Below are 18,337 nucleotides of genomic sequence, written 5' to 3'. Positions count from 1 at the left end.
CCCTCTGGCAACCGCTTTGTTCTCTGTAACAATGAGTCTGTTTCGGTTTTGGTTTGATGTCCATGTGTATTGATTTTTAAACTCCACATATAAGTGAAATCATACGGTATTTGTGTTTCTCTGTCTGACTTATTTCACTTAGCATAATACCCTCCAGGCCCATCCATGTTGCCACAAATGGCAAGATTTCATTCTTTTTTATGGCTGAATAATATTCTGTATGGAGTTAAATGATTTATGGTGGACCTACCTTAAATGGCAAGATTTCAAAAGGCAAGATTTCATTGCCATTAGATGGCAAGATTTCATTCTTTTCTATGGCTGAAGATTTGGCAAGATTTCATTCTTTTTTATGGCTGAATAATATTCCATTGTGTGTGTGTGTGTGTACTATATATATATTCATTTATTCATCTTCTTTATTCATTCATCTGTGGACGGACACTTAGGTTGCTTCCATATGTCAACTATCATAAATAATGCTTCAGTGAACATGTATCTTCTCGAGTGAGTGTTTTTGTTTTCTTCAGATAAATACCCAAAAGTGGGATTGCTGGATGGTATGGTAGTTCTATTTTTAATTTTTTGAGGAATCTACACACTGTTTTCCATAGTGGCTGCACCAGTTTACATTCCCAGCAGTGTAAAAGGGTTTTCTTTTCTCCATATCCTCACCAACACTTCTTATTTTTTTGGCTTTTTGATAATCACCAGTCTGACAGGTGTGAGGTGATATCTCATTGTAGTTTTGATTTTCATTTCCCTGACGATTATTGATGTTGAGCATCTTTTCATGTGTCTCTGTTGGCTGTCTGTATGTCTTCTTTGGAAAAAGGCCTGTTTATGTCATCTGCTCATTTTTTAATTGGGCTGTTTGTTTTTTGACATTAAATTATATAAGTTCTTTATATATTTTGAATATTAACCCTTTATCAGATACATAATTTGCAAGTATTTTCTCCCATTCAGTAGGTGGCCTTTTAGTTTTGTTGATAGTTTCCTTTGCTGTGCAAAAGCATGTAGTCCCATTTGTTTATTTTTGCTTTTGTTGCCGTAGCCTGCAGAGAGAAGTCCAAAATAATATTCAGATTGATGTCAAAGAGTTTACTGCCTTATGTTTTCTTCTAGGAGTTTTATGGTTTCAGGCCTTACATTAAAGTCTTTAATACATTTTTAATTTATTCTTTTTTTTTAACTCTTTATTTTTTTTTAATTTTTTTATCTTTTTGGCTGTGTTGGTTCTTTGTTGCTGCGCGTGGGCTTTCTCTAGTTGCGGCGAGCGGGACCTACTCTTCATTGCAGTGCGTGGGCTTCTCACTGCAGTGGCTTCTCTTGTTGTGGAGCACGGACTCAAGGCGCGCGGGCTTCAGTAGTTGTGGCGTGCGGGCTCAGTAGTTGTGGCTCAGGGGCTCTAGAGCGCAGGCTCAGTAGTTGTGGCGCACAGGGCTAGTTGCTCCACGGCATGTGGGATCTTCCTGGACCAGGGGTCGAACCCATGTCCCCTGCATTGGCAGGCAGATTCTTAATCACTGCACCACCAGGGAAGTCCCTAATTTATTCTTGTATATGGTGTGAGATAGGGGTCCAGTTTCACTTTTTTGCATGTAGCTGTCCAGTTTTCCCACCACCATTTGTTGAAGAGACTGTCTTTTCTCCATTGTATGTTTGTGCCTCCTATGTGTGTCGTAGATTAACTGACCATGTGTGCATGGGTTTATTTCTGGGAAGTATTTATTGTTATTCTTATTCTGCTTTATTCTTGCCCTGGGTCCCCAGGTCGTCAGAAACTCAATGAGCAAAACAATTCTCTCCCTTTAGTCACCTGATCCCAGGATTCTTTTATCCCTACTCTAGGGCAGGACATTTGCCCTTATTTATCTCAGATTAGGGCCCATTACAAAGTCCTTTACTGCAGCATAGTAGAATGGTTAAGGCCAGGAACTCTGGAGCCAGCCTGCCTGGGTTCAGATTCTGGTTTCACCATTTACTCGCTGTGTGAACTGAGGTGGTGTCTTGGCTTCTTGGTGCCTCGATTTCCACATATGCAAAATGGAGATAGTGCTAGCACCCAGGCAAAGATGTGTGTTAAGTATTAAAGAAATTGGTATCTATAAAGCATTTAAAATAGTGTCTGACACACTGCACCCTGTGAGCACTAGGTAAGTGTTCACTGTTTTTTTATTTTTTATTTTTAAAGTTTTCTTTTTTTTTTTAAATTAATTAATTTATTTTTGGCTGTGTTGGGTCTTCGTCTCTTGCGAGGGCTTTCTCTAGTTGCGGCAAGCGGGGGCCACTCTTCATCGCAGTGTGCGGGCCTCTCACTATCGCGGCCTCTCTTGTTGCGGAGCACAGGCTCCAGATGCGCAGGCTCAGTAGTTGTGGCTCATGGGCCCAGTTGCTCCGCGGCATGTGGCATCTTCCCAGACCAGGGCTATAACCCTTGTCCCCTGCATTGGCAGGCAGACTCTCAACCACTGCGCCACCAGGGAAGCCCCCACTCTTATTTTGTGAAATGGCTTATAATTGTGGGTTTAAATGCTCACATCACTCATATTTAAAAATGCTTATTAAATTGCCATTTTTTATCTATTTAAGTTGGCCAAGATCAAAATGGTTAAGGTCACAATGTTGGCAAGGTGTGGGAAAAAAGGCTCTGTCATACACTGTTGGGGGGAAGAGTAAAGAAATCCTGCAACCTCTTTGCAAGGCAGCTCAGCAATATCCATTAAAATTACAAATGTATATTTTTGAAAAGTATGATCTATAGTACCTGTAAAAAACCATTTTCAGACAAACTATTTTAAGCCAGAAGAAACCTATCAGTGAAGAGATACAAGAAAGCATACAGGGTAAGAGGAGAGATTCTGGAGGTACATGCTTCGGGTCAAAGCCCCAGTCTGCCACTTCCTGGCTGTGTGACCCTGGACAAGTTCTTTGACCTCTCTGTGCCTCAGTTTCTGCATATATAAAATGAAGATAGTAATGGTACTCATACATAGGCTACTTATTATGAGGAATAAATTAGTTAATATTTGTAAACCAGTTAAAATAGTGTCTCGCAAACTTTAAGTGCTGTGGAAGTGTTTATTTTAAAACATTTTTAAAGAATGTAGGACACAAAAGTAGCAAATTTGGCTCCCACCACTAATCGATTACAGGCTCAACTATACAGTTCTATTCCAGCTCTTAATTAAGCAAATCTTAAAACTACTACAAGTTTCTAGAAAGTAGATTTAACGGGCTAGAAATTGCTCTATTTTTAGTTGTTTTACACCCATTTGAAGTTGTGGCATCCTAAAATAAAGATTTACCATAGCTGTAGTATGAGCAGAGGGCAAAAGAAAACCATCAGCCAGCTTCCCTGGTTGTGCAGTGGTTAAGAATCCTCCTGCCAATGCAGGGGACAGAGGTTTGATCCCTGGTCCGGGAAGATCCCACATGCCACGGAGCAACTAAGCCCATGCACCACAACTACTGAGCCTGCACTCTAGAGCTGGCGAGCCACAACTACTGAGCCCACATGCTGCAACTACTGAAGCCCACGTGCCTAGAGCCCATGCTCCACAACAAGAGAAGCCACCGCAATGAGCAGCCCGTGCACCACAACGAAGAATAGCCCCCGCTCGCGGCAACTAGAGAAAGCCCGCCCACAGCAATGAAGACCCAACGCAGCCAAAAATTAAATAAATAAATAAATAATTTTTTAAAAATTAAAAAAAAAAAAAAAGAAAACCATCAGCTCTGACTCTCCCCACAACTTCTTTTCCACTTCTTCTTGCTGGGTTCTTCTTTCTGAGTAGATGTGTTTATATAAACACAGATATACAAGTATAGATATATTACTGTGAAATGAAATGGTGAAACAAAAGAGCTTATTTTTATAAACTGGGGAACGTCCACACACACGCACACGCACGCACACGATCTTAAAACGGACCAACCGAAGAGCAGTTTACTCCACAGCATGAGGCATTCCACGTGTAAAATTAGTGCAGGAAGCGCGCAGCGCAAGCCCATGGGCTGATGGGGCGGCTCTGAGTACTCCCTAATGATGACCTACCAGGGGCTGCGTGGAGCTGATTAATCTCTGCACTGACCACGGCGGTCATTTGTTGGAATAGACCCTCTCCCTTCCCCTCACTGCTCCCTCCTCGCCTTAAGTTACTACAGTACCCCCAAGACCATGAGCTCCTCCAGGAAGCTGCCAGCATTAAATCACTTATTTGCAAGGGGATTTGTGACTGATAAATTGAACAGATTGTCATTTGGACAAATGTCCATTTTATCTTACTAATTTGACCAAGGATTTTTAAAGGCAAAGCCCATCAAACATTAGATAAGCATTTTAAGTTAATGGACCATGGAGTCCTATTTCTTCACAAACCCAGGAGTCATCATCTTATGTCCTATTTTTACAGCAACATCAATTATTAATATGTATATTTTTGCTGACGGAGGACCATGCTATAAACTTAGGTTTCGTTAACCAGTTCTGGGTCATTAACTGTGGAAAGCTTGTAAATATAATGGTTTATTCACATGGGAAGCCTTCATTAAGATGCATTATTCTACAGCTGATGTATTTCCATATATAGTATATTATTGTGTTCTCTATTTCCCTTTAATATTCGTAATTTATTTTTCAATGAGTTGCTGTTTATGCGGTGAGTTAACAAATTTGAATGCCATATGACCAAAGTTGCTAAACAGGAAAAAGATGTTTTAGCCCAAAGGAAAAGCTACTCATTAACATAAGAATCTAAATATATTATAACCTTCAAATTCAAAAGCAACTAGCGAAAGAAGCTACAAATGACCCCAAATGTATTTTTGTCAGAGAAAGTCTATCTCAAGCAACACGCATGAATACACACATATTAACAGCCCAGCGTGGTGTAATAGGAGAAACACAGACCTGGAGGAATCCAGAAACCTTATTGCCAGCTTCTTCATTCACATAGGATGGCTTGGGAGAGTCATTAAGTGATGGACCTCAGTCCCCATCTGTTCAATGGGATAATCAGGTCCTTACTTCTGTCTCAAAAGATGGATGTAACATCAGTAAAGAAATGTAGGGAAAGAAGGTGTGGGACAGAGTGCCATGCCAATTACAAAAAATCTGATGAGCGCTGGGAGACTTCTGTTTCACTTATAGATCATGGACGTGTTATGAAGTTGGCTGAACACTTTGTGTAGAGCTTTGCCAGGACACCAGTCAGAGTTGCCTACTCATTACTTCACTTTTAGGGATTCAAAGGGGAAAAGGCCCAGCTAAAATATAGTTTGTATGTGTGAATCTATGAAAAAAATACGTCATGATTTACCATAAGAACAATGTAGTGGGGGGATTTCATATGATTCACAGATAAAAAATCATAACATTAAAGCAAGACTTCAAGACAATTTTACACGTTCATCGGAGACAAAGAAATTTGGGTCATTTGTAGCAGAGATGCATTTGAACATCTTCACGAAAACAATGGACTTTAGGGTAGTCATTGGAGAGATCAGATAAAAATCTCTGTGTGAGTTATAAACTTCTATTTCATAACACTAGGAATGTAAGACATTACCTGAAAAATATGAGAATTGGATACTTCTTTAAATGATTAAATAAAGGGAATTCTTATCTCTTTATTTTGACACAAAGTAGATAATATAAAGTCATGGCTTTGAGCACTTAAATCTTGAGTCAATTTAGATCACTGGCTTTTAACGTTGTTCTTTAAAATGATTCTGTGATTCTCATTCTAGATCCACTTTTAAAGTAGTTTTAGGGGGTTTTCCCTATCGAGAGTTGTACATTCTCACCTTCTCATTATACTAAACTTAGACAATTTGCTTAGTTTGTTACACATTCTAATACATATTTTTATCAAGTATTATATGTGTGATTTTCTTTTCATTTTTTTTTCCACCTGGCTTTATGTCATTAAGTGGATGCTATATTCTGACAGCATCTCAATTGTGGATTCAAGTAGAGAAGTCACAAACCAAAACAATGGTCACATTCCCACCAACAGTGCAAGAGGGTTCCCTTTTCTCCACACCCTCTCCAGCATTTGTTGTTTGTAGATTTTCTGATGATGCCCATTCTAACTGGTGTGAGGTGTTACCTCCTTGCAGTTTTGATTTGCATTTCTCTAATAGTTAGTGATGTTGAGCAGCTTTTCATGTGCCTGTTGGCCATCTGTATATCTTTTTTGGAGAAATGTCTATTTAGGTCTTCTGCCCATTTTTTGATTGGGTGGGTTGTTTGTTTTTTTAATATTGAACTGCATGAGCTGTTTATATATTTTGGAGATTAATCCTTTGTCCATTGATTCTTTTGCAAATATTTTCTCCCATTCTGAGGGTTGTCTTTTCATCTTGTTTATAGTTTCCTTTGCTGTGCAAAAGCTTTTAAGTTTCATTAGGTCCCGTTTGTTTATTTTTGTTTTTATTTCCATTACTTTAGGAGGTGGGTCGAAAAAGATCTTGCTGTGATTCATGTCAGAGTGTACTTCCTATGCTTTCCTCTAAGAGTTTTATAGTGTCTGGTCTTACATTTAGGTCTTTAATCCATTTTGAGTTTATTTTTCTGTATGGTGTTAGGGAGTGTTCTAATTTCATTCTTTTACGTGCAGCTGTCCAGTTTTCCCAGCACCACTTATTGAAGAGACTGTGTTTTCTCCATTGTATATCCTTGCCTCCTTTGTCATAGATTAGTTGACCATAGGTCATAAATCAAGCCTTAGGAAATTGAAATCGTATCTAGCATCTTTTCCAACACAACACTATGAGATTAGAAATAAATTACAGGGAAAAACATGTAAAAAACACAAACACATGGAGGCTAAACAATACGTTACTAAATAACCAAGAGATCACTGAAGAAATCAAAGAGGAAATCAAAAATACCTGGAGACAAACGACAACAAAAACACAGCAATACAAAACCTATGGGATGCAGCAAAAGCAGCTCTAAGAGGGAAGTTTATAGCAATACAATCCTACTTCAAGAAACAAGAAAAATCTCAAATAAACAATCTAACCTTACACCTAAAGGAACTAGAGAAAGAAGAACAAACAAAACCCAAAGTTAGTAGAAGAAAAGAGATAAAGATCAGAGCAGAAATAAATAGAAACAAAGAAAACAATAGCAAAGATCAGTAAAACTAAAACCTGGTTCTTTGAGAAGATAAACAAAATTGATAACCCATTAGCCAGACTCATCAAGAAAAAAAGGGAGAAGACTCAAATCAGTAGAATTAGAAATGAAAAAGGAGAAGTAACAACTGACACTGCAGAAATACAAAGGATCATGAGAGATTACTACAAGCAACTATATGCCAATAAAATAGACAACCTGGAAGAAATGGACAAATTCTTAGAAAAGCATAACCTTCCGAGACTGAACCAGGAAGAAATAGAAAATATAAACAGACCAATCACAAGCACTGAAATTGAGACTGTGATTAAAAATCTTCCAGCAAACAAAAGTCCAGGACCAGATGGCTTCACAGGTGAATTCTATCAAACGTTTAGAAAAGAGCTAACACCCATCCTTCTCAAACTCCTCCAAAAAACTGCAGAGGAAGGAACACTGCCAAACTCATTCTACAAGGCCACCATCACCCTGATACCAAAACGAGACAAAGATACTACAAAAAAAGAAAATTACAGACCAATATCATTGATGAATAAAAATGCAAAAATCCTCAACAAAATACTAGCAAACAGAATCCAACAACACATTAAAAGGATCATACACCATGATCAAGTGGGATTTATTCCAGGAATGCAAGGATTCTTCAATATATGCAAATCAATCAATGTGATACACCATATTAACAAATTGAAGAATAAAAACCATATGATCATCTCAACAGATGCAGAAAAAGCTTTTGACAAAATTCAACACCCATTTATGATAAAAACTCTCCAGAAAGTGGGCATAGAGGGAACCTACGTCAACATAATAAAGGTCATATATGACAAACTCACAGCAAACATCATTCTCAATGGTGAAAAACTGAAAGCATTTCCTCTGAGGTCAGGAACAAGACAAGGATGTCCACTCTCACCACTATTATTTAACATAGTTTTGGAAGTCCTAGCCACGGCAATCAGAGAAGAAAAAGAAATAAAAGGAATACTTGGAAAAGAAGAAGTAAAACTGTCACTGTTTGCAGATGACATGATACTATACATAGATAATCCTAAAGATGCCACCAGAAAACTACTAGAGCTAATCAATGAATTTGGTAAAGTTTCAGGATACAAAATTAATGCACAGAAATCTCTTGCATTCTTATACACTAACAACAAAAGATCAGAAAGAGAAATTAAGGAAACAGTCCCTCTTCTTTTTCTTTATCATCATCATTTTAGGCTTTGCAGGCCATATGGTCCCTGTCCCAACTATTCAGTGTGGCCGTTGTAGTGTGAAAGCCACCATAGACACTATGTAAATGAATGGGCATGGCTGCATTCCAATAAAACTTTATTTACGAAAATAAGCAGTGGGCCAGGTTTGACTCCTGTGCTATAGGTTACCAAACCTTTTTCTAGAGCAGTTAGTTTTTCCTCAAACTTGGATATTATCAGAATCACTTGAAGACTTTCCCAAACTACTAGTTTCTTGCTTCTTCCTCACCCCCAGGATGGAACTGGGAATCCATATTTTTTTACTGCTTTTCAGAATTTTGAGGAAAGCATGAACTTGGAAAAAATACCTCACTGGTATATTTGAAGATGTGTTGCATCTAAAATAATTTGCCTGAACAAAGTGACTACTAAAAATAAGAAAGGAGCAAATATAATATAAAATAAGAAGGAATTTTGGGAAGATAAGAGCATGCTCAAAAAAGCAGAACAATAATAACCCCTCTAAAATTCTAAATAAATCCAAATAATAAATGGACATAACTGAAAGCCAAATTAATTGTGAAGGATAAAGATAGAGAAATCTTCTGTAACATAGTGCAAGCAAGTAAAGGAGAGATGGAAAATATAAGAGAAAAGGTCAGATCAATCTGGTGCTCTGCCATTTATGTAATATTTGTTGCAGGGAGAAAAATGGAGAAAAAGAAATAATAGAAGGAAAATTTACAGAGGAGAAGACATAATTCTTTATATTGAAAGGACCCACCAAATGGAGAATGTGATGAATGAAGAAATGCTCACACCTAGGTTCATTTTGATAAACTTTGAAAAGACTAAGTGTAAAGCATCGTAAGAGCAGAATAGCTTATCTGCAAAGGAACAATCATCAAATTTCCAACAAGCTAGTCACTGGCAGCTCTGCCCGTTAGAAGAAGTATCCTCCAGGGTAGCTACTAAACTGCCATTCAAGTGGGAAGGGCCAAATGAGGACATTTTAGAAATGCAAGTACTTAGAATACTTATGGCTGACCATATCCAGTCTGAAAGTTACACTCAAGGACATGCTTCACCACCTAAATGTCCATCAACAGGTGAATGGTTAAAGAAGGTGTGGCACATATATACAATGGAATATTACTCAGCCAGAAAAAGGAACGAAATTGTGTCATTTGCAGAGACGTAGATGGACCTAGAAACTGTCATACAGATTGAAGTAAGTCAGAAAGAGAAAAACAAATACCATATGCTAACACATATATATATGGAATCTAAAAAAACAATACTGATGAACCTAGTGGCAGGGCAGGAATAAAGACGCAGATGTAGAGAATGGACTTGAGGACATGGGGTGGGGGGAGGGAAAGCTGGGATGAAGTGAGAGAGTAGCATTGACATATATACACTACCAAATGTAAACTAGATAGCTAGTGGGAAGCAGCTGCATAGCACAGGGAGACCAGCTGGGTGCTTTGTGACCACCTAGAGGGGTGGGATAGGGAGGGTGGAGGGAGACGCAAGAGGGAGGGGGTATGGGGATATATGTATACAAATAGCTGATTCACTTTGTTGTACAGCAGCAACTAACACAACTATGTAAAGCAATTATACCCCAATAAAGAGGTTAAAAAAAAAAAAAAAAGGGCATGCTTCAGCAAAATGAAAACTGAATAGGAGAAAGAAGACTAAAAAGTGAAACCAAAACAATGGTTAAATTTAAATAGTTACTGGTTTAAAAATTAATCACAATCTGTTATTACACAAAGTTTGAGGGAAAAAGAGTGAACACATGCAGAGGTCCTAGACTTGCTTAAAGAAACAGTAAAAATACTAATGAATTCTAGACATAAATAGAAATATAGGTGGTGATTATGATGTTAAAAATTTCAGAATAACTGGCAGAAGATTATAAATAAGATGTATAGTTTCTTAACCACTGCATAGCAAGAATGAACAAAGTTAACTGCATAGACCCAGCAAAAGGTAGGAAAGGAAAAATAAGAAATTGTTTTAGAAAACATAAGATGGCAGAATTAGCTCTGAATATTTATTTATAGAAATGAATAAAATTCCTCTTTTCTATAATTTTCAGATAGAGTTTTTAATGTACAGTTATATGCTGTTGAAAGGGAGAAACTTGTTGAAAAGTTCAACGCAAAGGGACGTAAGAGCTGTGTCAGTGAGTTTGGTTTAACTCGGTAGAATAAGCGCTTGTGTTTATCTTGTTCTTTCTGCCCAGTGGGGAGCGAGGTGAGATCCTGTTCTGAAAGGAAGGATTAAGAGAACAGTGAGACCAATAGCTCCCTCCCTCTGCTTGGCTCTTGCAGCCACACTTACACCTCTTCAGGAGCAGATGGGAGGATTTCTGTCTGCAGAAACTAACCAGCTCAAAAGAAAGACATTTGGATACTGATACTCAGATACCTCCAATAAAGCAGCTCTGACCTCACCAGTCAGCAACTCCCCTACACAGCTTCCAAACAGCTCTGGGAGCCTCCCTCCTAAATAAGCGTGAACCACAAAGGGTCACCAGTCACTTAGGAAAGACAGAGACCCAACAGAAAAGAAATTGGAAGAAAAAAACAGAGGAAAAATAAAACATAAAAAACAGAATTCTAAAAGTAATAACCTTATGGAAATAAAAGAGGATTATCGAATCCAGAAATTAGAACAAAATGCCCCAAAAAAGGAGAATCAAAGAACAGTTGAAGTGCTGTTGAAGAGTTAAAATATAATAATAGAAACTTCAAAAAATAAAGTTGAAAGAAAAAATTAAGAAAATCTCCTAGAAAATAGCAAAATGACAGATGGATGAGGGATACGTGTAGAGATGGATGAGGGATACGTGTAAAGATGGATGAGGGATACGTGTAAAGTTCTGAGAAGAAAAGATCTAAGAAAACAGAGGAAGGAAATTGTAAAGGAACAGTAACCAAAAAAATCCTTGTAACAAAAGGATATGGATTTTCAGATTTAAAATGGTCCCTGGCGTTAGGTTGTATCCATACCTTGGCTATTGTGAATAATGCTGCAGTGAACAGGGGGATACAGATATCTTTTTAAGATCTTGATTTCATTTCTCCTTTGGATGTATACCCAGAAGTGGGATTGCTGGATCATATGGTAGTTCTATTTTTAATTTTTTGAGGAGCCTCCATAGTGTTTTCTGTAGTGCCTGCACCAGTTTACATTCCCACCGACAGTGTACAAGGGTTTCAATTTCTCCACATCCATGCCCAATACTTGTCATCTTTTCTCTACTTGATACTAGCCATCCTTTGCTGAATCAGATTATAGTTTTTGGATTCTGGAAGAATCTTTCCTGAGTTTTGTGTGCTATTCACAATGTAAGTGACACAGACACGACACACTTTTATGTTTATCTGCATTATTATTTTCTCTACCGCTTTCTTAAGTCTATACAATCAAATCACAGTAGTAAATCAAGCCCTCATTTGTAGCATTTGCTAATTTCGATGGTGTAAGTATTCCTATAGCCAACTGCAAGCTGCTAACCTGAATGAACACAGGAAGACACGCACAGAAGTGACAGCATTATTACAGTATTTTCACCTTAGAGATACAACAGACATAATGACATCAAGAGCACAGATGACAATAAAATCCAGTAAAAATAATTATGAAGCGATGAGTTTTTGGTATCGGTAACTTGCGTTGTTAACATAATTCAATCCTAAGTTTATATAATTTAGCATTTAAAAATAACTGTGCCTAACAGCAAGCTTGCAAAATTCCTGAAAATCTATCAACTGGATCTCGTGAGTCATTACAGGCTGGCTCCAACACACCACTGAATTTGTCCTTAATTTGCTAACTTACCTGGGCTGAATCTCTGAACTCCTTAGAGCTCAGGATCTTTAGCTCATACCTATGATTCCCATGTGTGTTCTTCTTCTCCAAGTCCCTTTTAGTTCTTTCCATCCAAACCCACAAGGTAGCACTTTTATAGATTATTTGACATGGTTCCCTACTGTGACGGACATTACTCTTATCCCACCAACCTCATTTCTTTAGGGGTTCTAAAGAACAGGGATTATGTCTCAAAGTGACTTTGTATTTTCGGTTACCACAACCCTCCACATGTTGCTGGACCAGTGCTGAGCATTTGGTTGGCGTTCTATAGCCAGCCATTGTTGCCTTTCTGATCAGCAGATGTGGAGAGAGAACATTCTCACAATAAGATGTAATAGCGTGAATGTCTGGAGTCAGCTGAGAATTTCCTGCTCTGGAGGTCTTTAACAATAGAGGGGATATTTTCAGAGTTGATTTTGGTGTCATTTTTCTTGAAATCAGAACACCCAAACTCTTTTCATCAATTCTTGCTTCATTTACTTTCTAATGCTGTATTCTTTTCTCTCCCACTAACCAAGAAGATTTGGAGAACTTTACCTTCTGTAACTTGAATGATTTTTTGAATGATTTACCGAATAAGCATTTTTTAAGCTAACTACCAGTTTCTGGGAAATAGTACAGAGTGATCCCATACTTCCTCCCCATGGTTGTGAATTACTCCTTCAAGTTCTCCTGCAAGATCTGATTCTTTTGTTCTGTTTGTATTTCTTATGGGTCTTTGGTAGGACACCATTGAAGATACTGACATATTTCATTAGTGTCTAATATTTTTCACCGCTCTGTAACCTTTATGATCTCAAACCCTTTGGCTTATATTTTCAGAACCCACCTCCTTTGTTTAATGAAGTCAGTGCTGCAGTAATCCAGGCTGACAGGGTGACGCACCTGCGGGATAAGGTGCAGGTAAAGCATGAGGAGGAATACAGAGATGCCTTGGTTACAATCAAGGATGACTTGAAACTAATAGAAGGTCCCAACATCAAGGAGAACCTCCAAGATCAGATCCGGCGTTGGTTCATCGAATGCAGGTGAGTGTAGGACATCTGTCCTGACAGTCTCTTCTGTGGTGGTTGATATTCTTGTGTGTTTTTAAGCACAGAAACATGTTGATATAGATTCATGTGGTTTTCTGGCTTCATTTTAGAAAAGTAGAATGTGAAGGCTAAGAATTTAGGAACTAATTCTTTTTTTAATGAAATTGCTTTTGTTCCTGGTTTTTTTTTTTTTAATACAGTCTATGTAATACCTCTATAACCACATGAAATTGAACATCATGGGTGGATGACACAGCCCCAAGGTGGTAGGCTTTCACAGGCCAGGTCTGTCTGAAATCCGAGGGGTCCGGCCACAAGCAATTCATGCTGCCCTTCCTTCTGGGATTTGACCCTAATTGTATGAGGCTTCACAACCTCAGTCATGCTCCTTCTCTGTCATAATCCCTTGAAGCAGCTGCTGACTCTGGGACCTGATGCCTGGCCCCCAGGCCTCCCAGGAAATGATGGGAAGGTAGCAGTTCTGGGGACAAGGCATTATGTATATTAAGGCCTTCCTGTATTAAGGGTCTGCCTATATTAAGGGTCTTCTTTAATGCTCTTAAGTGAAATGTTAAGCAATTTAAAGCTTCTTTTCAAAAGATGGTTTTTGTTTACAAAAGATGTGCTCCTTTATTAGAGAAGTACAGTAGAACAAACACTTGTAGAACACAGTACAAGTTTCCACCCAGTAGAACAAACGCTTTGTAGGCAACCCAGTTGGAGCAGCTTTAAAATCTATTTCAAGAGGGGAAGGAAAGAGAGCAGATTGTTGTGATCAGTCCCAGGGCCATGGAAGCAGACTCACCACCTGTTTTCTTTGATGGGTATTGTGCTGTACCACGTTAGGTTCAGAGACACTCAGATTCCAACTTTGATGAGCTCATCAGGACCAGGGAATTTAACTTGCTGGCAATAGAAAACCAACCTTCTTCTCAAAACATTACATTAAAAGATGTTTAGGGGCTTCCCTGGTGGCGCAGTGGTTGAGAATCTGCCTGCCAATGCAGGGGACACGGGTTCGAGCCCTGGTCTGGGAAGATCCCACATGCCGCGGAGCAACTGGGCCCGTGAGCCACAACTACTGAGCCTGCGCGTCTGAAGCCTGTGCTCTGCAACAAGAGAGGCTGCGATAGTGAGAGGCCCGCGCACTGCGATGAAGAGTGGCCCCCGCTCGCCGCAACTAGAGAAAGCCCGTGCACAGAAACGAAGACCCAACACAGCCAAAAAAAAAAAAAAAAAAAAAAAAAAAGATGTTTATATCTGTGGTAGGCAGCCTCCCAGGTGGTCTCCGCTGACCCCACCTCTTCCTCTGGTAGCATTCTCCCTTTGAGTGTGATGTAGACCTAGAACTTCACTTCTAAAGAAAAATATATGGGGAACTTCCCTGGTGGACCCGTGGTTAAGACTCCGTGCTTCCACTGCAGGGGGCACAGGTTCAATCCCTGGTCAGGGAACTAAGATCCCACATGCTGCACAGCGCAACAAAAAAAAAAAAAAAAAGAATAAAAAGAATATGGCAGGGGACTTCCCTGGTAGTCCAGTGGTAAAGAATCCACCTTACAATGCAGGGGACGCGAGTTTGATCCCTGGGCAGGGAACTAAGATCCCACATGCCGCGGGGCAACTAAGCCCGCACGCCACAGCTAATGAGCTCACGTGCCTCAACTACAGAGCCCACGTGACCTGGAGCCCTCGCGCTACAACTAGAGAAGAGAAAACCCACATACCACAACTAGAGAGAAGCCCAAGCGCTGCAATGAAAGATCCCACGTGCTTCAATGAAGATCCTGCGTGCCGCAACTAAGACCCGACAGAGCCAAAAATAAATAAAATAAATAAATAATAAGAATAAATAAATCTTAAAAAAAAAATACAGCAAAAGCGATGGGGTGGCACTGCCATCTTGCTTGCCTCTTGCCCCCTCACTTGCTTTCACCCCTGGCTCTGAGAGGGGTCAGCTGCTGCCCAGCAGAGGGGCCCCATAGAAGGAACGGAGGGACGTTCCTGGTGACAGCCAGCAAGGAACTTGGGCCTCCTTCCAGCCTGAGAAGAGCTGAATCTTGTCCACAACCACATGCGTGAACTGGAAGGGCGTTCTCCCCCAAGTGAGCCTTCAGATGAGGCTGCAGCCCCAGCCAACACTGTTTGCAGCCTCGTGGGGGACCTCAAGGCAGAGATGCCCACCTGAGCCACATCTAGTTCCCTACCCACAGAAACAGTGACACAATAAACGTGTTGTTTCGGTCACTAAGTGTTGGGGTGTCTTAGCATGCAGCAAGAGATGTCTAACATACATCAATTATTTTACAGTGATTCAGAAAAACTTGAACAATCATAAGCTTCTCTTGTGTTTATTCTGTATAGGATTTCTAACATGCTATCTCCTCAGTAATACTTAAATTTTATAACAAAGTTTCTTCAGGAATGTTTGATATAACAGTTACATGCTTTTGATTGGGGAGTTCTGTCCTTTATTATATAAATAGAGCTTTTAAATACTTACGATTTTTTAAAATTCAAAATTGATTAATTTGTGAGCTTTTCTCTTTATATCGTATTTATCAGGGATATTTTAAATGAAAGGAATATTTTAAAATGAGAAATTTGACATTGTATTAATTCTGTACTGATAACTGATAATAATAAAGAGATTGAGAAAAGATGCCGATAGGGAGGGAGATATTTATATATGCATATATCCCCTCTTCACTTTATCAGCTTCCTCCTTACTTTTAATTCTGGTGATGGCTTCATGGAGACATAAGATATACATATACATGTGTGTGTGTATATATATATATACAGGCAGATAGATAGATGTCTCGAACTTATCAAATTGTACCCTCGAATATGAACAGTTTATTATATATTACACATCCATAAAGCTGTTAGAAATAGATCAAAGATATTACATCAGCAAAGATGTTAGTGTTTGAGTTTTTAAAAATAGCATGTTTTTTTGTTATTCAAACACCAAGACCCAGTATTCCCATCACTAGCCTTGTTCTCAGATGACCCCGCTACCCCCCTGCCAAACTCCCACTCACAGTATAAGAAAAACTTAATCGGTAACAATTATAGGTAACAACCTCTTCTGGCTTAAATAGTCTCTTTAAGGTTGACTGTCTATTTTGAGTAAATTTGCAGTCACTTCAGATGCCTCCCTATCATGAATGTCCCTGTCTTTCTTCCCTTTGTGGCATCTGCCGGCAAAGGGAAGTTACCAGCCTTCACAGCATCGGCTGGGGGCCAGCAGAGTGAACAGCATCTGGGCTCGGGCTGTGCTGGCGCCCTGGCTGCTTTCCGCAGGCGGGCGGTGTAGCCATCTGGTCCACGAGGAGAGACCAGGCCACCTGGTCTTTGGGGACCCCCTCCTGTGGCCTGTGGTTTCTGCCACGTACCCTCAGTCACTGGGCAGCTGCGATTCAGGCCTCTCACTTCCGGAACAGGCCTCATCCCGCTGGGATGCTGGTTCCTTCAGGACCCACACTCCCCAGGAGCGTATGGGGTGCCCTTCTCAGGCCTTGGGGGACGGGCGGGATCTCTCAGACCCTCCACCAGCAGGTCCCCCCCTCCTGGCTCCGTCCAACCCCATCACATGCTGCACACCCAGGAAGACAAGCACTGCCCAGACGGTCCCTGATGCTCTTCAGCCACTCCGCGGTCTCTGCTGGGATCTCAGCACTCATCCCCGCCTCGGCTGAGACCCCTGGAGGATGGGGCCCAAGATGCAGATGGCATCCCCACTTGTCCACCTTCTCCTCCCTTCCCCCACCACTCTGCCTCACCAACTTCTTGTTCAAATCCATCCTTATGAAACCCTCCCTGAGTGCTTCCCTGCAGTTCCTCTCCATCTCCTCCTTGAGCTCTGCCCGCATCTTCCCCTTCCCCCTCCAGGCGATCTGCATAATCACAGAAACTGGAACCTTGCTTCCTGAGAAATAGCTGTGCAGCCTTGGGCAAGTCTCTTAACCTCTCTGTGCTGTCAGTCTCCTCATCTGTGATGCGAGAACCTATTTTGTGGGGTTGTTAAGATATGAGAAACTTCGACCCCAGGATGCAGACCATTATTATTCCTACCGTATTGTGCACATCTGCTTATTCATATGCCCCTCCCCCAGATAAATGGCAAGCCCCGTGAGGACAGTGCCTGGTGCTGAGGAGAGAGTGGCGGAAACATTTCCCATCCAAGCAGTGGGTAGTGCAAGCCAGCAGTATTGGCGTTTTCCTTTCTTATCTAATTACATAATTGTGTCTGGAGGAAATATACTCAGGATGATTTTGTGCAATCATGGAAATTTAAGTAGAAAGGCATTGTTTCAAAAGAACTGTCTTCTGATTAAATCACCTTGGTTTATAATTGAAACCTTCATTTTCATAGTTAATGAAGATGATATGCCCTGTGTTCATGAACTTTCCTTATCAGCAGCTTTCCTCCCTTTTCTCAGGACATCAGAGAACAGATGCCCACAACCATGTTTTCTACAAATGAAATAATTCTTTACTTTTAGATAGACTTTTATAATCCAATTTATTGTTAGGTGATATAACAAAGTTGAAAGCACTATGTACAATTATAACTCCAAATAAACTAAAATATATACAATATACGTATACACACGTATACATATATACAAAGATATATTCACACATGCCTTTAATTTATTAAATATATGTTTGCATATGGATGGGAAATTTCTGGAAGGGTACACTAGAAACTTTGTTAGCATGGCCACCTCTAGGGACAAGAGTAGTGATGTTACTTTTATCTCATATTCTCCTGTATGCTTAGAAGTCTTTCTTTCAATAAGTATTATTTTTATAATGAAAAAGCCTAGTTAAAAATATATTAGAAGAAAAAGAAAGGCAAGAAGTTAATTTGGGATAATCCAAAATAAACATTTGAAATGTTAAAACACCCTAATTTTTTAAAAAGTATATTGATGCAATGCCTGCAGAACACTCCTGGAAATTCTTTTGATGAAAGAATAGGGCGCCTTGAGGCTGGCAGTAACTGCGCGTTGCTCCCCCATCTGAGGTGCTGGGAGGGTCATGGGAGGCTCCTG

The 18,337-nt window shown here is 39.9% G+C and overlaps 1 protein-coding gene across 1 annotated transcript in view; it reads left to right on the top strand.

The window, feature by feature from the left end:
* The window catches only part of IQCA1 (IQ motif containing with AAA domain 1), a 171,894-nt gene that overhangs the window by 26,747 nt on the left and 126,810 nt on the right, over window positions 1-18,337 (top strand). Inside the window, exon 6 of the mRNA XM_007184769.2 lies at window positions 13,060-13,265. Coding sequence (XP_007184831.2) covers window positions 13,060-13,265 — 206 coding nt within the window. The remainder of the gene's footprint in view (window positions 1-13,059; window positions 13,266-18,337) is intronic.

The sequence above is a fragment of the Balaenoptera acutorostrata genome, chromosome 8, assembly GCF_949987535.1.
Source record: "Balaenoptera acutorostrata chromosome 8, mBalAcu1.1, whole genome shotgun sequence".
Taxonomy (NCBI): Eukaryota; Metazoa; Chordata; class Mammalia; order Artiodactyla; family Balaenopteridae; genus Balaenoptera; species Balaenoptera acutorostrata.
This window is presented reverse-complemented; position numbering and strand designations above follow the sequence as displayed.